Below are 26,694 nucleotides of genomic sequence, written 5' to 3'. Positions count from 1 at the left end.
AACTCCAGAAATGACTCCTTTAATAAGTGCCCTGCTCTGATTTAACTTTACCCAAATCTTTCTCCACCACTTTGGATATCTTCAATGGGTTTATCGAGTTGGGTGTACATAGTTCCAGAAAACAGACTCCTACCAAGATACGATGGGGAATTATCAACCCTAGCCTTTTCCTTTCCCATATCAATTTAGCTTATTTTTCCATTTGTTTGGACAAATGTCCATTCTTAATTTCCACTGCAAATTGATTCAAGCGCCACCATAGCAATAAACGCAAGACACCCTACCTTATTAAACTCATCCTCTCTGGATCTCTCTTCAGGCCTACTCACTGAGGGGCTCCAAGTCGAATCCCTCACCCTTGGGCTAACCGCTACTCTCGTCACTGCCTCAGCACAGGACACTTTTCTTCCCCACTCAAACTCTGGCAATCTCAACCTGTCTCTCTCTCACAGGGCACTTCGGATACCCAGCTGCATGGGCACCCCCACACACAGTGCTTTCTCTATCCCAACTTTACACTCCCTCTGACTATCCAAGTGAGAAAAAAGTATATTTTTTATATTACAAGTCTACTGAAGTATACTTAAATATGCTACAAATTCACATAATATACTACAAATACGAGATGTACTTTTCTCGTATATCTAGTACTATCTTTACTATCATTACACTTAACACACATTTTAAATGCATTGTTTTTCTGTCTAAGTATACTACCGTAGTGGAGCAGGTTGAGAGCTTCAAGTTCCTTGGCCTCCACATCACCAACAAACTAACATGGTCCAAGCACACCAAGATAGTCGTGAAGAGGGCACAACAAAACCTATCCCCCCCAGGAGACTGAAAAGATTTGGCATAGGTCCTCAGATCCTCAAAAGGTTTTACAGCTGCACCATCGAGAGCATTCTGACAGGTTGCATCACTGCCTGGTATGGCAACTGCTCGGCCTCCGACCGCAAGGCAGAGGGTAGTGCGTACGGCCCAGTACATCACCGGGGCCAAGCTTCCTGACATCCAGGACCTCTATACCAGGCGGTGTCAGAGGAGTTTAATAACTCTATCTACATGTACATATTACCTCATTTACCTCGACACCGGTTCCCCGCACATTGACAATGTTCCGGTACCCCCTGTATATAGCCCTGCTATTGTTTTTTTACTACTAATTATTTGTTATTCTTATCTCTTACTTTTTGGGGGGTATTTTCTTAAAACTGAATTGTTGGTTAAGTTAAGTAAGCATTTCACTGTAAGAATACCTGTTGTATTCGGCGCATGTGACAAATAACATTTGATTTGATTTGAAAGAGCAGGTGTTCCTAATGTTTTGTACACTCACTGTATATGGATCTTTTTAAAACTAGGGTACCAAGTCATTAATAAACATTTGCAATTTTTTTTATGTTGATACTTTAAGATATCAAGGGAGAATATAGATACATTCAATTGAATTCATGAGATGAATCAAAACTTACGTTTAAACCTTTTTTCATGCTTGGAGTCTTCACAGTGTCGGCAAAAATTGTGTGATATAAAACACCACCTTTCTTTCCTTACATTTATGATACAGTTGTTTGTTATTATATCATATACTAAGCATTTATCAATTGAATTACACATTGACATTGATTCGGTGAAATTCCTGGATATTGTTGTCAGACATCGTTTTTTAAGGAGATCTTGGATTGTGTACGGTAACCTCATAACATTTCGTATCTCTCTCTATGTTATGGTGTGGAAACAGTTTTCATGGGCAACAGTTTATGTGATTGCAAAATCCAATGCATTAAACAGAAAGAGTAACTTTAATATGATTACTAAAACTACAATTGATACTGAAATTAATGGGGTTCTTTAATATAATTACGCATAATAGTTTGAGGCGCGTTTGGTGTCTAGCTGTATTCAAAATATATTTGTTTTGCTATTTCTCTAATATACTAAGAATATACTTAAGTACAAAAAATACATCTGATTTAGATATGTTATATATTTTAAATATATGAAAGTATATTTATCACAGACATACTTCTATATACTTAAATATATTGATATATTCAACAAGAAAAAAATCCTGTTTGGGTATGCCCTCCTGCACATTTCGGGATCTCCCTCCTACACACTGCACCAAATCTTTGGCACCTAAAGCACAGTAGGGTTTCAGAACATAGGTTATATTTGCTATTCTGTGAGAGCCTAACCTGACCTTATCAGGTAGAAACTCTGTGCCAAAGCTCAACAAGACAGACAGGGTATTCGGTCTCGCCATTGGCAACGGGTCTACGACTCACCAAATGGCACGCATCAGAAACACCAGGAAATATTACACTCAATGCTACCCCATTGATCACGACACAGGTCAATCCTCGAGGCGCGTGACGCGTTGCGCCCACTGTGGTTGGGCGGAGGATGCAACCGTTATCAGTTTGTCATTCACCCAGCTTGAAACAACATATGGACATTTCCATCTAAAAGGATCCATGAGCACCAACATGTGAAGTTCATAGGAGCATGTCAAATTGGGTGTCAAATGAAAGATAAGAGTCTATATATTTTTTTAAAAATCAAGGCATATATACATTTTTAAACCATTTTCCATCCTAAAAATGTGAAATAAGTGAAGCCTTTGATTTCTGGTCAATCAAATGGAAAAGGGTCTGAGACAACAGCTTCCGGAAACAGTCTTAAAAGGTATTAGAAATACATCCAAACACAATAATGTTGAAGTAGAGACCCCTGCCAACTAATATCAACACTTATATTTACACTGAACAAAAATATAAATGCAATATGCAACAATTTCAAAGATTTTACTGAGTTACAGTTCATATAAGGAAATCAGTCAATTTAAATAAATGCATTAGGCCCTAATCTATGGATTTCACATGAATGGGAATACTGTTGGTCACAGATGCCTTAAAAAAAGGTAGGGGCATGGATCAGAAAACCAGTCAGTATCTGGTGTAACCATGATTTGCCCCATGCAGTGCGACACATCTCCTTCACATAGAGTTGATCAGGCTGTTGATTGTGGCCTGTGGAATGTTGTCCCACTCCTCTTCAATGGCTGTGGGAAGTTGCTGGATATCGCCGGGAACTGGAACACGCTGTCGTACACGTCGATCCAGAGCATACCAAACATGATCAATGGATGACATGTCTGGTGAGTATACAGGCCATGGAAGAACTGGGACATTTTCAGCTTCAAGGAATTGTGTACAGATCCTTGCAACATGGGGCCGTGCATTATCATGCTGAAACATGAGGTGATGGCGGCGGATGAATAGCACGACAATGGGCCTCAGAATCTCGTCACGGCATCTCTGTGAATTTAAATTCCATCCATAACCCCACCGCCACCATGGGGCACTCTGTTCACAAAGTTGACATCAACAACCTGCTCGCCCACACAATGCCATACACGCTATCTGTCATCTGCCCGGTACAGTTGAAAGCGGGATTCATCTGTAAAGAGCTCAATTCTCCAGCGTGCCAGTGACCATCGAAGGTGAGCATTTTCACACTATAGTTGGTTACGACGCCGAACTGCAGTCTGGTCAAGACCCTGGTGAGGATGACGAGCACACAGATGAGCTTTCCTGAGATGGGTTCTAAAAGTTTGTGCAGAAATTCTTCAGTTTTGCAAACCCATAGTTTAATCAGCTGTCCAGGTGGCTGGTCTCAGATGATCCCGCAGGTGAAGAAGCTGGATGTGGAGGTTGTGGCTGGTGGTTACACGTGGTCTGCGATTGTGAGGCCGGTTGGACGTACTGCCAAATTCTCTAAAATGACATTGGAGGTGGCTTATGGTAGAGAAATGAACATTCAATTATCTGGCAACAGCTCTGGTGGACATTCCTGCAGTCTGTATGCCAATTGCATGCTCCCTCAAAACTTGAGACATCTGTGGCGTTGTGTTGTTGTCATGTGTGCTCCCTCTCCGGCCTCTAGGTCACCAGGCTGCTCGTTATGGCGCACACCTTTCACCATCATTAGGCGCACTTGCGCGTCATCAGACTCACCTGGACTCCATCACTTCCCTGATTACCTTCCCAATATATGTCACTCCTTCCCCAGGCGTCATTGTTTCTGTTCCAGTGTCATGTCTGTGCGTTGTTTGTGTCTCTATTGTTAATTTGTTTATTAAATTATGCTCTCCCTGAACTTGCTTCCTGACTCCCAGCGCACACGTCAGTTTGTGTGAAAAAAATTCACATTTTAGAGTGGCCTTTTATTGTCCCCAGCACAGGGTGCACCTGTGTAATGATCATGGTGTTTAATCAGCCACACCTGTCAAGTAGGTGGATTATCTTGACAAAGGATAAATGCTATGATTTAAACAAATGTGTGCAGCATTTTTAAGAGAAATAAGCTTTTGTGCACATGGAACATTTCTGGGATCTTTTATTTCAGCTCATGAAATGAACCCAGTATCATAGATTATTGTGAAATAGACACATTGCTTATGCAACATTAACCAATTAAAAACAGTACTGTAGCAATGAGGTTTGTGCTGTAAGCTATAAGCCCAATACATTATCACCGCATATTGACTTTGCTTGAATTGCCCTGCCAATGCATTGTTGTTCGTGCCATTTAAAAAAATTATATTTCAAAATTTGAGGTGGGCTATATGATCACACCTGTAATAGATCCGTTGTTGTATTACTTGTGAAGCATAGCTGAGTGAGCATACATTTAAATAATTAGATTTTTATTTCACTGGGCTGACATCCCTCCGCTCTCCCCTTCCTCCACTGACCAAAAAAAGCTGATGGCAAAATTTGAGTCGCACTGCATTATTTGTGTCTCATGCACAAATTCATGTTGTTACTCAGATGAACAGAAAAAGTTAAATATTTCTCAATTAAAAAAGACCCAAGCCACTAATAATAACAACAACGCAGGCCCATTGAAGCACTTTCATACTTTCATTACTGCTGCAGTGCTTGATGAGTGTCTTTAATTCCTTCGACCTCTTGAGAACCAAACCACCGATCAAAAAGACATGCTTGTTCCCAGCCTTTCTAGGGAGTTTTTCCTAGCCACCATGCTTCTACATCTGCATTGCTTGCTGTTTGGGGTTTTAGGCTGGGTTTCTGTAAAGCACTTTGTGACATCGCTGATGTAAAAAGGGCTTTATAAATACATTTGATTGACTGATTGATTGCGAATTCAACATGGCTTTGTGATTCTGTATTTTGTCATTTACGGAACTGTTGTCGTGCCTCAGAGATCAACTCATAAGCCTGAAGGATAGCATCTTTAACAGTGTCCTAATCTGAGCTCTGGTCAAGAGATAAAGCGGCGTACACTTTCTAAAATTTTCCCACAAGAACACTTAGGAGGAGCAGTGACCAAATAGACTGCATTACCAAAAGTATGTGGACACCTACTCGTCGAACATCTCATTCCAAAATCATGGGCATTGCTTTGTGCACGGGAGCATTGTCATGCTGAAACAAGAAAGGGCCTTTCCCAAACTGTTGCCACAAAGTTGGAAGCACAGAATCGTCTAGAATGTAATTGTATGCTGTAGCGTTAAGATTTCCCTTCACTGGAACTAAGGGGCCTAGCCCGAACCATGAAAAACAGCCCTAGACCATTATTCCTCCTCCGCCAAACTTTACAGTTGGCATTATGCATTGGGGCAGGTAGCCTTCTCCTGGCATCCATCAAACCCAGATTCGTTCATCGGACTGCCAGATGGTGAAGCGTGCAATATCACTCCAGAGAATACGTTTCCACTGCTCCAGAGTCCAATGGCGGCGAGCATTACAAAACTCCAGACAGTGCTTGGCATTGAGCATGATGATCTTAGGGTTATGTGCGGCTGCTCAGCCTTGGAATCCAATTTCATGAAGCTTCCAATGGAAGTTTGGAACTCGGTAGTAAGTGTTGCAACCGAGGACAGACGATTTTTACACACTATAAGCTTCAGCACTCTGCAGTCCCATTCTGTGAGCTTGTGTGCCGTGCCCTACCTCTTCACGGCTGAGCCATTGTTGGTCCTAGACTAGACAATAATGGCACTTACAGTTGACCGGGGCAGCTCTATCAGGGCAGAAAGTCACTGAGCTCTTCAGTAAGGCCATTCTACTGTCAATGTTTGTCTATGGAGATTGCATGGCTGTGTGCTCAATTTTATACACCCTTCAGCAAGGGGTGTGGCGATAATAGCCGGATACACTAATTTGAATGGGTGTCCACAGACTTTCGTATATATAGTGTATTTCAGGTCCATTTTCAGGTCCATTTTTTTACTCGCTCAAACCGAGTAAAATATAGGTCCACCTCCTTTTCATTGAAGGGCGGTACAAGTCGGCTGTTCCGACCGAGATCAAACTCTGTTGAGGGTGCAGGATGGCCTGACTGGATTCGGAGTGCTTCCAGATCCATCTCTCTTAATCGAATGGCATGCACACGTTCTTGTTGTCCGGCTGCACGTTCTCTTTCCTTGTGCTTTAGCTCTAGTTTCAGTTTCCTTTTTGCCTTTAGTTCTACCTCTCGCAGTCGCACATCTATTGGGTGTACTCTACCACCCGTAAGACACTTTTCTTCCTCCTCCACCAAAGCAGTATCGACTCTTTGAATACTGTTTTTGAATCGGCATGTGCAACTTTGATGTCATAATGCTTTGCAATGACGAGCAGATTCTTCTTCGTACATGTATCTAGCATCTTCCATGTATGTTTTTCCATAAATGCTTCCAACTTAAAGTCTATGGCTTTTTTTATTACCTGTGTTTATGCAACTTTTCAAAATCATTCCACCAATCTTCGAAGCCCTCAGGGTGGATTTCAGTGATAGAAACTATACCACAAAAGTGTATTTTGAACACCCTAATATCTGGGCAAAGCAGAGCTTCAGAGTAGAAAATTAGAGCGACTACCATTCTCCTGGGCATCTCGGACGAGCACCCATTTTGTTACGTTCCCCAGTAAGAAACCAAAAATTGTTGCTCAAACAGGAGGGGGTTACGAACAAAAACCAAAGAGAAACAGGTGACGTTCTAGGAGGGGTTCTGAAAGACACTCATGGGGGTGTCCACTGAAAGTTGACTAGCAACAACAACTGGGACCTAAAAGACACCCACGATGAGCGACCATTAAAATTGCACCAGAAAAGGCAAACTAAATTAAAGCCTACACCAAACTTAACAACAACCAATTCCACACACTGCTGCCATCTTGTGGAAAACATCTAAATTACACCTAGAATCCTATCTCAATGTATGACCTTTCTCTTGCATTTCAAAGATGACGCATGTTTTTTAGTATTATCTTTTACCAGATATAATGTGTTATATTCTCCTACATTAATTTCGCATTTCCACAAACTTCAAAGTGTTTCCTTTCAAATGGTATCTAGAATATGCATATCCTTGCTTCAGGTCCTGAGCTACAGGCGGTTAGATTTGGGTCATTTTAGGTGAAAATGGAAGAAAAAAAGGGATAGATCCTTAAGAGGTTTTTAAAGACAGGAAGCAAAAAAGTGGAGCAAAACAAAAACAGTGAAGATCAGATAAAGGATTGTTTATAAATCAAATAGGGAGAGCCAACTAAAGGTGTTAACCCTCCACATCTCTCAAGACATCTGGAGCACTGGGCTAGCCGCTCTTAAATATCACCTGTGCCAGCACAGGTGAAACACCTGACTAATGAGATGACAGACCAGCACAGGTTGAACACATACTGACCAATGAGGTAACGTCCAACCTCAAAATACACTGCTCAAAAAAATAAAGGGAACACTTAAACAACACAATGTAACTCCAAGTCAATCACACTTCTGTGAAATCAAACTGTCCACTTAGGAAGCAACACTGATTGACAATAAATTTCACATGCTGTTGTGCAAATGGAATAGACAAAAGGTGGAAATTGTAGGCAATTAGCAAGACACCCCCAATAAAGGAGTGGTTCTGCAGGTGGTGACCACAGACCACTTCTCAGTTCCTATGCTTCCTGGCTGATGTTTTGGTCACTTTTGAATGCTGGCGGTGCTTTCACTCTAGTGGTAGCATGAGACGGAGTCTACAACCCACACAAGTGGCTCAGGTAGTGCAGCTCATCCAAGATGGCACATCAATGCGAGCTGTGGCAAGAAGGTTTGCTGTGTCTGTCAGCGTAGTGTCCAGAGCATGGAGGCGCTACCAGGAGACAGGCCAGTACATCAGGAGACGTGGAGGAGGCCGTAAGAGGGCAACAACCCAGCAGCAGGACCGCTACCTCCGCCTTTGTGCAAGGAGGAGCAGGTGGAGAGCCCTGCAAAATGACCTCCAGCAGGCCACAAATGTGCATGTATCTGCTCAAACGGTCAGAAACAGACTCCATGAGGGTGGTATGAGGGCCCGACGTCCACAGGTGGGGGTTGTGCTTACAGCCCAACACCGTGCAGGACGTTTGGCATTTGCCAGAGAACACCAAGATTGGCAAATTCGCCACTGGCGCCCTGTGCTCTTCACAGATGAAAGCAGGTTCACACTGAGCACGTGACAGACGTGACAGAGTCTGGAGACGCCGTGGAGAACGTTCTGCTGCCTGCAACATCCTCCAGCATGACCGATTTGGCAGTGGGTCAGTCATGGTGTGGGGTGGCATTTCTTTGGGGGCCGCACAGCCCTCCATGTGCTCGCCAGAGGTAGCCTGACTGCCATTAGGTACAGAGATGAGATCCTCAGACCCCTTGTGAGACCATATGCTGGTGCGGTTGGCCCTGGGTTCCTCCTAATGCAAGACAATGCTAGACCTCATGTGGCTGGAGTGTGTCAGCAGTTCCTGCAAGAGGAAGGCATTGATGCTATGGACTGGCCCGCCCGTTCCCCAGACCTGAATCCAATTGAGCACATCTGGGACATTACATTTACATTACATTTAAGTCATTTAGCAGACGCTCTTATCCAGAGCGACTTACAAATTGGTGCATTCACCTTATGATATCCAGTGGAACAACCACTTTACAATAGTGCATCTAAATCTTTTAAGGGGGGGGGGGGGGTTAGAAGGATTACTTTATCCTATCCTAGGTATTCCTTAAAGAGGTGGGGTTTCAGGTGTCTCCGGAAGGTGGTGATTGACTCCGCTGACCTGGCGTCGTGAGGGAGTTTGTTCCACCATTGGGGTGCCAGAGCAGCGAACAGTTTTGACTGGGCTGAGCGGGAACTGTACTTCCTCAGAGGTAGGGAGGCGAGCAGGCCAGAGGTGGATGAACGCAGTGCCCTTGTTTGGGTGTAGGGCCTGATCAGAGCCTGAAGGTACGGAGGTGCCGTTCCCCTCACAGCTCCGTAGGCAAGCACCATGGTCTTGTAGCGGATGCGAGCTTCAACTGGAAGCCAGTGGAGAGAGCGGAGGAGCGGGGTGACGTGAGAGAACTTGGGAAGGTTGAACACCAGATGGGCTGCGGCGTTCTGGATGAGTTGTAGGGGTTTAATGGCACAGGCAGGGAGCCCAGTCAACAGCGAGTTGCAGTAATCCAGACGGGAGATGACAAGTGCCTGGATTAGGACCTGCGCCGCTTCCTGTGTGAGGCAGGGTCGTACTCTGCGAATGTTGTAGAGCATGAACCTACAGGAACGGGTCACCGCCTTGATGTTAGTTGAGAACGACAGGGTGTTGTCCAGGATCACGCCAAGGTTCTTAGCACTCTGGGAGGAGGACACAATGGAGTTGTCAACCGTGATGGCGAGATCATGGAACGGGCAGTCCTTCCCCGGGAGGAAGAGCAGCTCCGTCTTGCCGAGGTTCAGCTTGAGGTGGTGATCCATCATCCACACTGATATGTCTGCCAGACATGCAGAGATGCGATTCGCCACCTGGTTATCAGAAGGGGGAAAGGAGAAGATTAATTGTGTGTCGTCTGCATAGCAATGATAGGAGAGACCATGTGAGGATATGACAGAGCCAAGTGACTTGGTGTATAGCGAGAATAGGAGAGGGCCTAGAACAGAGCCCTGGGGGACACCAGTGGTGAGAGCACGTGGTGCGGAGACAGATTCTCGCCACGCCACCTGGTAGGAGCGACCTGTCAGGTAGGACGCAATCCAAGCGTGGGCTGCGCCGGAGATGCCCAACTCGGAGAGGGTGGAGAGGAGGATCTGATGGTTCACAGTATCAAAGGCAGCCGATAGGTCTAGAAGGATGAGAGCAGAGGAGAGAGAGTTAGCTTTAGCAGTGCGGAGCGCCTCCGTGACACAGAGAAGAGCAGTCTCAGTTGAATGACTAGTCTTGAAACCTGACTGATTAGGATCAAGAAGGTCATTCTGAGAGAGATAGCAGGAGAGCTGGCCAAGGACGGCACGTTCAAGAGTTTTGGAGAGAAAAGAAAGAAGGGATACTGGTCTGTAGTTGTTGACATCGGAGGGATCGAGTGTAGGTTTTTTCAGAAGGGGTGCAACTCTCGCTCTCTTGAAGACGGAAGGGACGTAGCCAGCGGTCAAGGATGAGTTGATGAGCGAGGTGAGGTAAGGGAGAAGGTCTCCGGAAATGGTCTGGAGAAGAGAGGAGGGGATAGGGTCAAGCGGGCAGGTTGTTGGGCGGCCGGCCGTCACAAGACGCGAGATTTCATCTGGAGAGAGAGGGGAGAAAGAGGTCAAAGCACAGGGTAGGGCAGTGTGAGCAGAACCAGCGGTGTCGTTTGACTTAGCAAACGAGGATCGGATGTCGTCGACCTTCTTTCCAAAATGGTTGACGAAGTCATCCGCAGAGAGGGAGGAGGGGGGGCAGGGGGAGGAGGATTCAGGAGGGAGGAGAAGGTGGCAAAGAGCTTCCTAGGGTTAGAGGCAGATGCTTGGAATTTAGAGTGGTAGAAAGTGGCTTTAGCAGCAGAGACAGAAGAGGAAAATGTAGAGAGGAGGGAGTGAAAGGATGCCAGGTCCGCAGGGAGGCGAGTTTTCCTCCATTTCCGCTCGGCTGCCCGGAGCCCTGTTCTGTGAGCTCGCAATGAGTCGTCGAGCCACGGAGCAGGAGGGGAGGACCGAGCCGGCCTGGAGGATAGGGGACATAGAGAGTCAAAGGATGCAGAAAGGGAGGAGAGGAGGGTTGAGGAGGCAGAATCAGGAGATAGGTTGGAGAAGGTTTGAGCAGAGGGAAGAGATGATAGGATGGAAGAGGAGAGAGTAGCGGGGGAGAGAGAGCGAAGGTTGGGACGGCGCGATACCATCCGAGTAGGGGCAGAGTGGGAAGTGTTGGATGAGAGCGAGAGGGAAAAGGATACAAGGTAGTGGTCGGAGACTTGGAGGGGAGTTGCAATGAGATTAGTGGAAGAAAAGCATCTAGTAAAGATGAGGTCAAGCGTATTGCCTGCCTTGTGAGTAGGGGGGGAAGGTGAGAGGGTGAGGTCAAAAGAGGAGAGGAGTGGAAAGAAGGAGGCAGAGAGGAATGAGTCAAAGGTAGACGTGGGGAGGTTAAAGTCACCCAGAACTGTGAGAGGTGAGCCATCCTCAGGTGAGCCATCCTCAGGGAAGGAACTTATCAAGGCGTCAAGCTCATTGATGAACTCTCCAAGGGAACCTGGAGGGCGATAAATGATAAGGATGTTAAGCTTGAAAGGGCTGGTAATTGTGACAGCATGGAATTCAAAGGAGGCGATAGACAGATGGGTCAGGGGAGAAAGAGAGAATGTCCACTTGGGAGAGATGAGGATCCCAGTGCCACCACCCCGCTGACCAGAAGCTCTCGGGGTGTGCGAGAACACGTGGGCAGACGAGGAGAGAGCAGTAGGAGTAGCAGTGTTATCTGTGGTAATCCATGTTTCCGTCAGTGCCAAGAAGTCGAGGGACTGGAGGGAAGCATAGGCTGAGATGAACTCTGCCTTGTTGGCCGCAGATCGGCAGTTCCAGAGGCTGCCGGAGACCTGGAACTCCACGTGGGTCGTGCGCGCTGGGACCACCAGGTTAGAGTGGCAGCGGCCACGCGGTGTGAAGCGTTTGTATGGTCTGTGCAGAGAGGAGAGAACAGGGATAGACAGACACATAGTTGACAGGCTACAGAAGAGGCTACGCTAATGCAAAGGAGATTGGAATGACAAGTGGACTACACGTCTCGAATGTTCAGAAAGTTAAGCTTACGTTGCAAAAATCTTATTGACTAAAATGATTAAAATGATTAAAATTATACAGTACTGCTGGCTGGTGAAGTAGGCTAGCTAGCAGTGGCTGCGTTGTTGACTTTGTTTGAAAGTGTAGCTGGCTAGGTAACCTCGATAACTGGCTAGGTAACCTCGATAACCTCGATAATTACTCTAAACTACACAATTATCTTAGATACAAAGACAGCAAAGACAACTATGTATCTAGCTAACACTACACTAATCAAATCGTTCCGTTGTAATGTATTATTAGTTTCTACAGTGCTGCTAGTTGGTAGAAGTTGACTAGCTAGCTAGCAGTTGTTGACTAGGTAGGAGAACGGTGGCGCGGCGACGAAAATAGCTGGCTAGCTAACCTCGATAATTACTCTAAACTACACAATTATCTTAGATACAAAGACAGCAAAGACAACTATGTAGCTAGCTAACACTACACTAATCAAATCGTTCCGTTGTAATGTATTATTAGTTTCTACGGTGCTGCTAGTCGGTAGACGTTGACTAGCTAGCTAGCAGTTGTTGACTTAGTAGGAGAACGGTGGCGCGGCGCGGTGGACGAAAATAGCTGGCTAGCTAACCTCGATAATTACTCTAAACTACACAATTATCTTAGATACAAAGACAGCAAAGACAACTATGTAGCTAGCTAACACTACACTAATCAAATCGTTCCGTTGTAATGTATTAGTTTCTACAGTGCTGCTAGCCGGTAGAAGTTGACTAGCTAGCTAGCAGTTGTTGACTAGGTAGGAGAACGGTGGCGCGGCGCGGCGGACGAAAATAGCTGGCTAGCTAACCTCGATAATTACTCTAAACTACACAATTATCTTAGATACAAAGACAGCAAAGACAACTATGTAGCTAGCTAACACTACACTAATCAAGTCGTTCCGTTGTAATGTAATAGTTTCTACAGTGCTGCTATTCGGTAGAAGTTGGCTAGCTGGCTAGCTAGCAGTGTTGACTACGTTAGAAGGACGAAAATAGCTGGCTAGCTAACCTCGATAATGACTCTAAACTACACAATTATCTTTGATACAAAGACGGCTATGTAGCTAGCTAAGAAAAATTGCTCAGATCAAACAAATCAAACCGTTGTACTGAGACATCATGTCTCGCTCCATCCACCAACGCCACGTTGCACCACAGACTGTCCAGGAGTTGGCGGATGCTTTAGTCCAGGTCTGGGAGGAGATCCCTCAGGAGACCATCCGCCACCTCATCAGGAGCATGCCCAGGCGTTGTAGGGAGGTCATACAGGCACGTGGAGTCCACACACACTACCGAACCTCATTTTGACTTGTTTTAAGGACATTACATCAAAGTTGGATCAGCCTGTAGTGTGGTTTTCCACTTTAATTTTGAGTGTGACTCCAAATCCAGACCTCCATGGGTTGATAAATTTGATTTCCATTGATCATTTTTGTGTGATTTTGTTGTCAGCACATTCAACTATGTAAAGAAAAAAGTATTTAATAAGAATATTTCATTCATTCAGATCTAGGATGTGTTATTTTAGTGTTCCCTTTATTTTTTTGAGCAGTGTATAAATGGAAAAACCTAAGCCTGTAATAACAGTAAAGTACAGAACAGTAAAGTAGAGTACAGTAGAGTGGAGTTCAGCACAGTAGAGCACAGTAGAGAACAGTACAGTATAAACTATGATGGTTTCAGATTTTGTCTGGTCATAGCCATCCAAATGTGGTCTTGTTTGAGGAAGGACAATAATAGCCAGTGTATAGAATAATACCCAAATATGCAATATACGGATATGACATATTTCTCTACCTTTGTGTACCTATTCAGGATACATCACCATGAAGCAAATTATATTCATAGCCATAATTATGCATTTCTGTATAGTATAGATCAGGGACCCATGATGTAATTCCGTTACCGGATGTATGTCACGATCGTCTTCGTGAGAGAAAGTGGACCAAGGCGCAGCGTGTGCAAAATACATCTCTTTATTTAGAAGAGGGAAAAACACGCAACGAACACTATTACAAAACGAAACAAACCAACAAACGATCGTGAAGCTAAAGACGTAAGTGCAATAACACGCTACAAACGTACAACATACACAACTACCCACAAAAGCCTACTGCCTATGGCTGCCTTAAATATGGCTCCCAATCAGAGACAATGAATGACAGCTGTCTCTGATTGAGAACCAATCTAGGCAGCCATAGACATAACTAGACAACTACACTCTACTCTGCCCCATACACATACAACACCCCTAGACACTACAAAACACATACATTCCCCATGTCACACCCTGACCTAACTAAAAACAATAAAGAAAACAAAGAATACTAAGGCCAGGGCGTGACAATGTAAATCCACTATACCTGCTGTAGTTCAATAACTAAAATAAATGTGTTCAATACTTAGTCAGATAAACATGAATTAAGGCACTATAATTTCTTCATTATAAAACACCAGCATCAAACAACACGACAGGTTGTCACTTTTCATCAGTGAAGCATTTTTACAGACACCATCACACCAACCATCACCATATAATTTACTCTGCCTCATCATACTCATTCTTTCCTCAGTTCACCTCATCCAGTTCCCTATACATCCAAAACCAACAGAATTAACTACAAACTAACTAGTACTACATTACACTATACACTCTTCATGGTCTGTGTGCATTTTCTGCTGGTGTATCCTGAGGTATCTCCTCTCTGAGAACCTCTTCCCGCAGTGCGTACAGGCGAATGGCCTCTCTCCTGTGTGGACCTTCAGGTGCCTCTTCAGCTGGTGCTGGTGGGAGAACCTCTTCTCACAATGGGGGCAGCTGTAGGGTTTTTCACCTGTGTGGACCCTCTGGTGCCTCTTCAGGCTGGACGAGTGGGAGAAACTGGCCCGGCACAGGTGGCAGCCGAACGGTTTCTCCCCCGTGTGCATCCTCTGGTGGATCTCCACCTGTTTGGGGAAACTGAAGGCTTTCCCACAGAACGAACATGGGAAGAGCTTCTCTTTGCCACCGGATCTACTGATAGCGTTACTTCTACTATCATTTGTCAATGAGCTTGTGAAGCCATTTAGTGTTGAGGCACTGGCATTGTCTGAGATCTGGTTTAACATAAGGAGAGTGTGAGGAGGACGAAGGCCAGGGAGCATCTGTGTTGTCTCAGGGTCCATGTTCCAGTTGATAGATCCTATAGAAGGCAGGCTGAAGGCAGCACCTGTTAGGGGGTTAACCTGAGGCACCATCAGTCTCTCTGAATCACAACTATAGGAGCAGGATGGAGCATCACTAGCCGAGTCTGTGTCTGTTCTCTCCCGCCGCATACGGACATCTCCCTGTCCCCGCAGACCAATTCTACTCCTCACCCTGGTCTCAGCCAATCTGTTGTCATGGAGACTATGATCGGTTGTTTTGTGTTCGACAGTCTGTTTCTGGTTGTGGTTAACAGTGTTGTTCCCCAGCCCAGAGTTGAAGATGCTGTCCCATCCACTGACCTCCACTATGTCACCTCTGGTCCTGGCCAGCTCAGTGATGTCATCCCCCGGGCCCTTGGCTGCACCAGTCTGGGAATCCAAGATGGCCGCCCAGTCTCCTCTGTTAGCCTCCAGCCAATCACCTGCAGGAAGAGGTGACAAAATAGACTTGATAAACATGGCAGAGAACTCTACATATGGAGATTTATTTGTCAATTACCTGGTCAAGTTCATACATTGTGTGTTTTTGTATGTAAACATAAGTTCTATTGATTTCATTTTCTGAATGAAGAAAAATAAAAAAGCCAGTTGCATCACTATTCCTATTTGAATATATATTACTGTATGGAGGCTATATGTATTTCTCCCTTATCTTGCTCCCCCATCTTAAGTCCACTCAGCAGGTCAATGCTCTCTGGTCCATCTTCTACTGTCTCCTCTTTGACCAGCAGCAGATCAGGCTTCCCATCCTCCATGTCTACTGACTGTAAGAGATACAGAGTGAGAGGATGTTGGATCAATAAATCTGATATGAGCACCCTGCTATGGAACATCTTCTGATTGGGCAATGATGGATTGCTATGAGTACAATGCAAACATGTTAGTTGATTTGATACTATACTAATGGTCAGAGAATTCAATGGCATGGTCCCACACTTAAGACAAAATTATTTAAGACCTGACCTAATACCAGTCAGACAGTAGTTCACAGTGGGCTCACCTCAGTGAGACTGTGTGTGGTCCTGTGCTGCTCAGCTGGTTCCTCTGTGGTTTCAGGAGGTGTAGTCTGGTTGTCCTCCATGACCATGGTCCCCTCAGGGTTCCCCAGACCCTCCTCACACTCCTCCTCCTGGAAGAGACAGGTGATACAGATTACACAGACATACACTCCCTCAGGTACGTACGTACACACACACACAGACGTTTGAGTCCTATGCCGTAGTTAAATAATTACTTAATTGTTGTTAAACCCATCATGGTGGACATAAATATGATGTTGTGGGTAAAAATAAGTCAGCTAAGATAAGTCAAAAGTCAGACAAATCTGACTAAACTATTTTGACATGTACAGTAGGTGTTTGTTAGTGTGTGGGTATATGTAGGGACAGTAAGCTCCAAAAGTATTGGGACAGTGACACATTTTTTGTGGGGGTATGATATTTGTGCTTCTGTAACTTTTTCACTTTTATTGTCACATTACTTTTGGTCCCCTAAAATGGGGGGAATATGTACAAAAAGTGCTGTCATTTCTAAACGGTTCACCCGATATGGATTAAAATACCCTCCGTTTAAAGCTGACATTCTGTACTTTAACCTCAAAGTCATTGTATAATTTACAATCGAAAGTGCTAAAACAGTGGTTCCCAAACTTTTAATAGTCCCGTACCCCTTCAAACATTCAACCTCCAGCTGCGTACCCCCTCTGGCACCAGGGTCAGATCACTCTCAAATGTTTTTGCCATCATTGCAAGCCTGCCACACACACACACACACACTATACGATACATTTATTAAACATAAGAATGAGTGTGAGTTTTTGTCACAACCCGGCTCGTGGGAAGTGACAAAGAGCTCTTATAGGACCAGGACACAAATAATAATATAATAATAATAAATAATTTTGCTCTTTATTTAACCATCTTACATATAAAACCTTATTTGTTAATCGGAAATTGTGAATAACTCACCACAGGTTAATGAGAAGGGTATGCTTGAAAGGATGTACATAACTCTGCAATGTTGGGTTGTATTGGAGAGTCTCAGTCTTAAATCATTTCCCACACACAGTCTGTGCCTGTATTTAGTTTTCATGCTAGTGATGGCCGAGAATCCACTCTCACATAGGTACGTGGTTGCAAAGGGAATCCGTGTTTTAACAGCATGATTTGCCAAGGCAGGCTACTCTAAGTGCAGCCCAATCCAGAAATCTGTCAAAACTTCTGATTAAATTCCATTTTCACAGAACCGCTTGTTGCAATTTCGATGAGGCTCTCTTGTTCAGATATCGGTAAGTGGAAAGGGATAACGAATCCAGTTGTTGGTGTCATCCGTTTCGGGAAAGTACCTGCGTAATTGCGCACCCAACTCCCTCAGTCAGGTGCTTCGCTATATCACATGACATTGTCCGTAAGCTTGAGTTCATTTGCACACACAAAATCATACAATGATGGGAAGACCTGTGTGTTGTCCTTGTTAATGCAGACAGAAGAGCTCCGACTTCTTAATCATAGCCTCAATCGTCATCATGCAAGAGGTCAGACAACTGAAAATTATGGTCAGTAAAGAAAACTTTAAGCTCATCTCTCAATTTAAAAAAATGTATCAATACTTCGGCCCTTGATAACCAGCACACTTCTGTATGTTGTAAAAGCGTTACATGGTCGCTGCCCATATCGTTGCATAATGCAGAAAATACACAAGAGTTCAGGGGCCTTGCTTTAACAAAGTTAACCATTTTCACTGCAGTGTCCAAAACGTTTTTCAAGCGGTCATGCACGTGCGTTACCACTCCACTATGTCTCCCTGTCATGGCTTTTGCGCCATCCGTAGATACCAACATGAGCAGCAGCTACGTTTGGCCACATACTGACCGTTAGTGGAATTCCCGCGAGAGAGTAACATTTTATGTGATTGGATGTTAATTATTTGACTAGGCTACCTGTATTTGACATTGTGTTGTTATTTCGCTTAACACTAGATGTTTAATTTCATTTTTGGCAGTGAAACGAGGCTACCCAGTCAAGAAAAAGAAAAAACTCACCCCAATGTTAATTATAAAATGGACCGAAAATGTCCCAAAAATGTGTAAAAAAAAAAGTGAATCACATTTTTATTTGTCGTACCCCAGACGGCATTGCGCGTACCCGTCCCAATACTTTGAGCTCATTGTATATTTAGTTATAAAGCGCTGTCAGGTGTACTGTATGCTAAATATGTATACAAAAGAGAGTCTCAATGAAAGTCTTAGAATGAAAAGTCCCATTTTGTGTTTATTAAACATAGATACGTTTAAAATACACCATATGAAAACCACACATACACGTCTAAACTACAAATCTGCATGATAAACTACATTCATTTTCTTATTAAGTGTCTTGGGAAAGAAATTATGTAGTTGAATGGAAGTTATAAAATAAGCATTTGGGAACATCATATACAGTGCCTTCATAACATTTTCACACCCCTTGACTTTTTCCACATTTTGTTATTTTGTAGAATAAAAATTGATTCAATTGAAAAAAAAAAATTCAACGATCTACACAAAATACTCTGTCAAAGTGGAAGAAAAATTCTAACATTTTTATTTAAAAAAATTGAAAAATAAACACTAATATATCATAATTAGATAAGTATTTAACCCCCTGAGTCAATACATGTTAGAATCACCTTTGGCAGCTTTGAGCCTTTTCGGGTAAGTCTAAGAGCTTTCCACACCTGGATTAACCAACAATTGCCTTTTATTCTCTTCAAAATTCTTCAAGTTCTTGAAGCTGTGCGCCAGAAGAGAAAATAACTTGTCCCAGCCATGAAAGCTGCCAAAGCGTGTGGGTCCATTGCTTACATCCACTATGACAGGCTTATTGTCCACCCGCAGAAAACACACACACACCAATTGATTAATGGACTGCTGAATGTTTTTTTTCTCTCTTTCTTTGTTTGTTCTTTTCCATATTATGTATGTCTCTGAGAAGCTACCCAAGACAGGGCAAAAAAAATAATCATTAATATATGTAGCCTTAGAAATAAGGATAATGAAATCAATAACTTGCTAACATCAGATAGCATTCATATATTAGCCATTTGAGACTCACTTAGATAATTCCTTTGATGATACAGCAGTAGTAATACAAGTATAACATCTATAGAAGAGACAGGAATGCTTATGGGGGAGGTGTTGCTATATACAGTGCCTTCGGAAAGTATTCAGACCCATTGACTTTTTCCAAATTTTGTTACGTATAACGTCCTGACCAGAGTTCTTATGTGTTTTGCTTGTTTAGTGTTGGTCAGGACGTGAGCTGGGTGGGAATTCTATGTTGTGTGTCTAGTTTGTCTGTTTCTGTGTCCAGCCTAATATGGTTCTCAATCAGAGACAGCTGTCAATCGTTGTCCCTGATTGAGAATCATATATAGGTGGCTTGTTTTGTGTTGGGGATTGTGGGTGGTTGTTTCCTGTCTTTGTGTTTTGTCTGCACCAGATAGGCCTGTCTCGGTTTTTTCACATTTGTTATTTTGTATGTTGTTTGTAGTGTTTCACTTGTTCTTTAATTAAACATGTTGAACACTAGCCGCGCTGCACTTTGGTCCTCTCCTTCACCCCTGGAAGAAAGCCGTGACATTACGTTACAGATTTACTCTAAAATGTAATTTTAAATTTAAAAAAAATCTCAGCAATCTACACACAATACCCCATAATGACAAACTGAAAACAGGTTTGGTCATTTTTGCAAATTTAAAAACAAAAATACATTATTTTCATAAGTATTCAGACCCTTTGCTATGAGACTCAAAATTGAGCTCAAGTGCATCCTGTTTCCATTGATCATCCGAGATGTTTCTACAAAAATTGTAGTAAAAAAACTGTGGTAAATTCAATTGATTGGACATGATTTGGAAAGGCACACACCCGTCTATATAAAGGTCCCACAGTTGACAGTGCGTGTCAAAGCAAAAACCAATCCATAAGGTCGAAGGAAAAACCTGGGGGAGGGTACCAAAACATTTCTGCAGCATTGAAGGTCCCCAAGAACACAGTGTGCTCCATCATTCTTAAATGGAAGAAGTTTGGAATCACCAAGACTTCCTCGAGCTGGCCGCCCGGCCAAACTGAGAAATCGGGGGAGAAGGGCCTTGGTCAGGGAGATGACCAAGAACCCGATGGTTAGTGACAGAGCCCTAGAGTTCCTCTGTGGAGATGGGAAAACCTTCCAGAAGGACAACCATCTCTGCAGCACTCCACCAATCAGGCCTTTATGGGGTGAAGGTTCACCTTCCAACAGAACAACGACCTTAAGTACCACTTTTCTCTGTATACATCAATGATGTCGTTCTTGCTGCTGGTGACTCTCTGATCCACCTCTACACAGACAACACCATTCTGTATACTTCTGGCCCTTCTTTGGATACTGTGTTAACTAACCTCCAGACGAGCTTCAATGCCATACAACTCTCCTTCCGTGGCCTCCAAATGCTCTTAAATGCAAGTAAAACTAAATGCATGCTCTTCAACCGATCGCTGCCCGCACCTGCCCGCCCATCCAGAATCACTACTCTGGACGGTCCTGACTTAGAATATGTGGACAACTACAAATACCTAGGTGTCTGGTTAGACTGTAAACTCTCCTTCCAGACTCACATTAAACATCTACAATCCAAAATTAAATCTAGAATCGGCTTCCTATTTCGCAACAAAGCATCCTTCACTCATGCTGCCAAACATACCCTCGTAAAACTGACTATCCTGCCGATCCTCGACGATGTCATTTACAAAATAGCCTCCAACACTCTACTCAGCAAACTGGATGTAGTCTATCATAGTGCCATCTGTTTTGTCACCAAAGCCCCATATACTACCCACCACTGCGACCTGTATGCTCTCGTTGGCTGGCCCTCGCTTCATATTCGTCGCCAAACCCACTGGCTCCAGGTCATCTAGAAGTCTTTGCTAGGTAAGGCCCCGCCTAATCTCAGCTCACTGGTCACCATAGCAGCACCATAGTACCACGCGCTCCAGCAGGTATATTTCACTGGTCACCCCCAAAGCCAATTCCTCCTTTGGTCGCCTTTCCTTCCAGTTCTCTGCTGCCAATGACTAGAACGAATTGCAAAAATCACTGAAGCTGGAGACTCTTATCTCCCTCACTAACATTAAGCACCGGCTGTCAGAGCAGCTCACAGATCACTGCACCTGTACATAGCCCATCCAATTACCTCATCCCCATGCTGTTATTTATTTATTTTTGCTCCTTTGCACCCCAGCATCTCTACTTGCACATTTATCTTCTGCACATGTCACTCATGTTTAATTGCTAAATTGTAATTATTTTGCCACCATGGCCTATTTATTGCCTTACCTCCCTTATTTTACCTCATTTGACACACTGTATATAGACTTTTTCTATTGTGTTATTGACTGTATGTTTGTTCATTCCATGTGTAACTCTGTGTTGTTGTTTGTGTCGCACTGCTTTGCTTTATCTTGACCAGGTCGAAGTTGTAAACGAGAACTTGTTCTCAACTAGCCTACCTGGTTAAATAAAGGTTAAATACATTTTAATTTAAAAAGTACACAGCCAAGACAATGCAGGAGTGGCTTTGGGACAAGTCTCTGAATGTCCTTGAGTGGCCCAGCCAGAGCCCGGACTTGAACCCAATCGAACATCTCTGGAGAGACCTGAAAATAGCTGTGCAGCGACGCTCCCCATCCAACCTGACAGAGCTTGAGAGGATCTGCAGAAAAGAATGGGAGAAACTCCTCAAATACAGGTGTTCCAAGCTTGTAGCGTCATAACCAAGACGACACAAGGATGTAATCGCTGCCAAAGGTGCTTCAACAAAGTACTGAGTAAAGGGTCTGAAAACTTATGTAAATGTGATATGTGATATTTCAGAGTGTGCAAAGCTGTCATCAAGGCAAAGGGTGACTACTTCGAAGAATCTAAAATATATTGTTTTGTTTGGTTACTAAATGATTCCATACGTGTTATTTCATAGTTTATGTCTTCACTATTATTCTACAATGTAGAAAATAGTCAAAATAAAATAAAAACCCTTGAATGAGTAGGTGTGTCCAAACTTTTGACTGATACTTTTCTTGATGTGAAGTCATATTACGTCTGCTGTTTTTGATCGACAAGACAGTTCAATGGAAACGCACTGCAATAGGCAACTGTCACATCTATTTTCTACGCAAACTTTCTAAATGTCAATGAAAAATCTCTGGGCAAACTAATGGAAACATAGTTAATGAGTTGATTCAGCTGTTTTTTTGTCTGGGGCTACAACAACAAATGTGTGCTGTTGGGAGTATTCGAGGACTGGAGTTGGGAACCACTGGCCCATACAGTACTAACACATTATTTTAGGCTTATATATGCCTTGTACGCAAAACAAAAGGATCACCTTCCTAATATGGAGTTACACCCCTTTTTGCCATCAGAACATCCTCAATTCGTCGGGGCATGGACTCAAAAGGTCTCCAGTGCTTCCAGAGTTGTGTCAAGTTGGCTGGATGTTCTTCGTGTGGTGGATCATTCTTGATACACACGGGCAACAGCAGCGTTGCAGTTCTTGACACACTCAAACAGTTGCGCCCAGCACTTACTAACATACCCCGTACTTAAATCTTTTGTCTTGCCCATTCACCCTCTGAACGCCACACATACATAATCCATGTTTCAATTGTCTCAAGGCTTAAAAAAATATTCTTTAACCTGTCTGCTGCCCTTCATCGACACTGATTGAAGTGAATTTAACAAATGACATGAATAAGGGGTCATACTGTAGGTTTCACCTGCATTCATGGAAAGAGCAGTTGTTCCTAATGTTTTGTACACTCAGTGTATATCACACGTCTGGAAGCAACATTCCTCCCGAATATTCAACACTAAAATATGTTACTCGTAATTCCAAATGCAACTGCGGATCTTTTGACAATTCATCTTTGTCTTTAATGCAGGGTTTGATCTAAACGTCAGAAGCTATCGAGTGGAATGGTTTTCTGCTGGTGTATCCTGAGGTAACTCCTCTCTGAGAACCTCGTCCTGCAGTGCGAACCACCTCCCTCCCGTGTGGACCTTCAGGTGCATCTTCAGCTGGTGCTGGCGGTAGAATCTCTTCTCATTATTTCTCCCCTGTGTGGACCCTCTGGTGTCTCTTCAGGTTGCCAGCATGGGCAAAGCGCATGTTACACTGGGTACAGCTGAAGGGTTTCTCCCCTGTGTGGACCCTCTGGTGCCTCTTCAGGTCACCAGCCTGGGCGAAGCGAATATGACACTGGGTACAGCTGTAGGGTTTCTCCCCTGTGTGGACCCTCTGGTGGATCTCCACCTTCTGGGGGCAGCTGAAGCCTTTGTTACAGAACGCGCAGAGGAACCGTTTCTCTTTACTTTTTCCTGATGTTGCTCCCCCACCCAGAGCCTGGGCTCTAACCCTGTCGTTTGAATTCAATACCTGATCGAAAAGGACATGGCTGTGTGAATCGGAAGGCCCCATTGACGTGGACACTGGGTTGTGATCCCTGAACGCGTGTAAAGGGGAGTGGGTCCCAACATTTAGATTTGTCTCCAAGCTTTCCCTGTAGTCTAAGAAGTCACTGCTGTTGCCCTGCGAGTGTCCTTCTCCTAAATGAGTCTCGTCTTCATTCCATTTCAGAGCGTCATCCTCCACTTTCACAGTCACATCATCTAAGGCCAGACCATCCCTTTTCTCATCCAGGCACTTTTCAGAATATACACTACTACTGTACTGGTTCCAGTTCCCTCTCATTGGATTAGTCTGTGTATCTAAGCCCACAGGCATGTCACCAGGTATCATCTGTGTCTCTGTAGCGTATGAACAGGACGGATCATTGACAGTCTGTAACGAGTCACTTGGGTCCTGACGGGACAGAACCGTCGTCGGGCTATGGTTACCATAAAGTAAATACTCTGAGTGGGGAGCAGGAGGACAGCCCAGTCGCCCCAGCCCCGTTGAAGTCTTGGGGTATGTCTCTGTCTTGAAGATGGTGTCCGGCGTTCCACTGACCTCTGTGATGCTGCTGGGCTGCGCTGGGGCGGTGGTGGGGTCCTCTGTGGCTACAGGGGGCGCTCCAGCCACTGCAGTCTGGATGTCTCTGCTGTGCCGTGGGTCCTCTTCTCCTTCAGCCATCTCCTGCTTAACCCCAGGACCTGCAGCCTCTGCATCTGCAGACTGACACAAGAAGAGAGGAGGTTATTACCGGTACATGAGTTGAATAACAATGTCATAGGGAAGTCTCACAAAATAAATGAGGATGTAGATGTACAGTGCATTCGAAAAGTATTCAGACCCCTTCACCTTTTCCAATTTTTTTTAAATGTTGCAGCCTTATTCAAAATGTCCTCAATCAACTCACAACACCCCATAATGCCCAAGCGAAAACAGGTTTATAGACATTTTTGCAATTGTATTAAAAATAAAAAACATAACCTTATTTTGCTATAAAGCAATTGAGCTCAGGTGCATCCTGGTTCCATTGATCATCCTTGAGATGTTTCTACAACTTAATTTGAGTGCACCTGTGGTAAATTCAATTGACTGGACATGATTTGGAAAGGCACACACCTGTCTATATAAAGTTTCACAGTTGACAGTGCATGTCAGAGCAAAAACCAAGCAATGAGGTTGAAGGAATTGTTCGTAGAGCTTCGAGACAGGATTGTGTCGAGGCACAGATCTGGGGAAGGGTACCAAAAAAATTCTGCAGCATTGAAGGTCCCCAAGAACACATTGGACTTTATCATTCTTAAATGGAAGAAGTTTGTAACCACCAAGACCAAACTGTGCAATCGGGGGAGAAGGGCCTTGGTCAGGGAGGTGACCAAGAACCCAATGATCACTGTGACAGAGCTCCAGAGTTCCTCTGTGGAGATGGGAGAACCTTCCAGAAAGACAACCATCTCTGCAGCACTCCACCAATCAGGTCTTTATAGTAGAGTGGCCAGACGGAAGCAACTCAGTAAAAGGCACATGACAGCCCACTTGGAGTTTGCTAAAAGGCACCCAAAGGACTCTCAGACCATGAGAAACAAGATTCTCTGGTCTGATGAAATCAAGACTGAATGCCAAGCGTCACGTCTGGAGGAAACAAGGCACTGATCATCACCTGGCCAATACCATCCCTACGGTGAAGCATGGTGGTGGCAGATTCATGCTGTGGGGATGTTTTTCAGAGACAGGGACTGGGAGACTAGTCAGGATCGAGGGAAAGATGAACGGAACAAAGTAAGAGAGATAGATCCTTGTTAGAAACCTGCTCAGGACCTAAGACTGGGGTGAAGTTTCATCTTCCAACAGGACAACGACCCTAAGTACACAGCCAAGACCACGCAGGAGTGGCTTTGGGACAAGTCTCTGAATATCCTTGAGTGGCCCAGCCAGAGCCCGGAATTGAACCCGATCGAACATCTCTGGAGTGACCTTAAAATAGCTGTGCAGCGACTCTCCCTATCCAACCTGATAGAGCTTGAGAGGATCTGCAGAGAAGAATGGGAGTAACTCCTCAAATACAGGTGTTCTAAGCTTGTAGCGTCATACCCAAGAAGACTCAAGGCTGTAATCGCTGACAGAGGCTTCAACCAAGTACTGAGAAAAGAGTCTGAATACTTATGTAAATGAGATATATATATATTTTTGCCATTATGGGGTATTGTGTGTAGATTGATGTAGGAAAAACACAATGTAATCAATTTCAGAATAAGGCTGTAATGTAACAAAATGTAGAAAATGCACTGTAAGGAAGTGAATAGCTGAGGGAAGCCTTTCTGAAATAAACAGGCCACATTTGATTTACAAAGTAACACTTTTTTATGCAACACTATTACACTAACCTCTATCATGATAACTTGATGGGTTGAGGTTCCACTCGCTTCATCAACAGTGATTGGTTGGTCATCTCTCCATGTAGTGTGTTCCACTGGCTTCACAAAGCTCCTGTGGCCTCCAGTGAGATGTCCTTCACCTGACAGTGATTGGGGGAAAAGAGATGGTTAGGTACACTATTGACAGTTTTGACACTAAGGTAACACTTCTCATAACTTCTTGATATACTATTTATAGATCGATTTATGTTCCATGCATCATATTGTTTTCAATTAGTAAATAATAGGAAATGTTGTAAATCAAGAATCTGGTTAAAATATGATAGTGTCTTTGTTCAAGATAACTATGGAATCAGTGGAATTATTCCTTGCAATCCAAAAACTGACCAACACCCAATTTTGGTCAACCATATGTGCTTAACACATGTAAAGCCACACGTGCGCTGAGGGGAACAGGGCGCTATGGCCGGCAGTCTTGGCCTTCTGCTAAATGTACCTCTTGCCATTCCTCTGTATCGATCGAGGATCTTGACACTACTGGTACGACTGGCGAGGACGCGCTCTCGCATTGTCCTCTCTGCGCGCTCCCGTG

At 44.0% G+C, this 26,694-nt stretch overlaps 2 protein-coding genes across 2 annotated transcripts in view; both read right to left on the bottom strand.

Annotated features, from left to right (window-relative positions):
- The window catches only part of LOC120034804 (zinc finger protein 69 homolog), a 139,059-nt gene that overhangs the window by 88,169 nt on the left and 24,196 nt on the right, over positions 1–26,694 (bottom strand). The gene's annotated exons all lie outside the window — the stretch shown is intronic.
- Positions 14,331–16,314, bottom strand: LOC120034874 (oocyte zinc finger protein XlCOF8.4-like). Its single transcript, XM_038981526.1, has 2 exons — positions 16,265–16,314; positions 14,331–16,028 (listed from the first exon to the last, which is right to left on the bottom strand). Exon 2 carries the CDS (start codon positions 15,721–15,723, stop codon positions 14,719–14,721), a length of 1,005 nt encoding a protein of 334 aa, XP_038837454.1. The 5' UTR covers positions 15,724–16,028; positions 16,265–16,314; the 3' UTR covers positions 14,331–14,718.

This window comes from Salvelinus namaycush, chromosome 42, assembly GCF_016432855.1.
Source record: "Salvelinus namaycush isolate Seneca chromosome 42, SaNama_1.0, whole genome shotgun sequence".
In the NCBI taxonomy this organism is placed as follows: domain Eukaryota; kingdom Metazoa; phylum Chordata; class Actinopteri; order Salmoniformes; family Salmonidae; genus Salvelinus; species Salvelinus namaycush.
Note: the sequence above shows the minus strand (reverse complement) of the source record. Positions and strands in the feature narration are given on the sequence as shown.

Bases quoted from the DNA above. Each gene is read 5' to 3' on its own strand.
- LOC120034874 (XM_038981526.1), bottom strand. From the start codon at position 15,723: ATGTTTATCAAGTCTATTTTGTCACCTCTTCCTGCAGGTGATTGGCTG.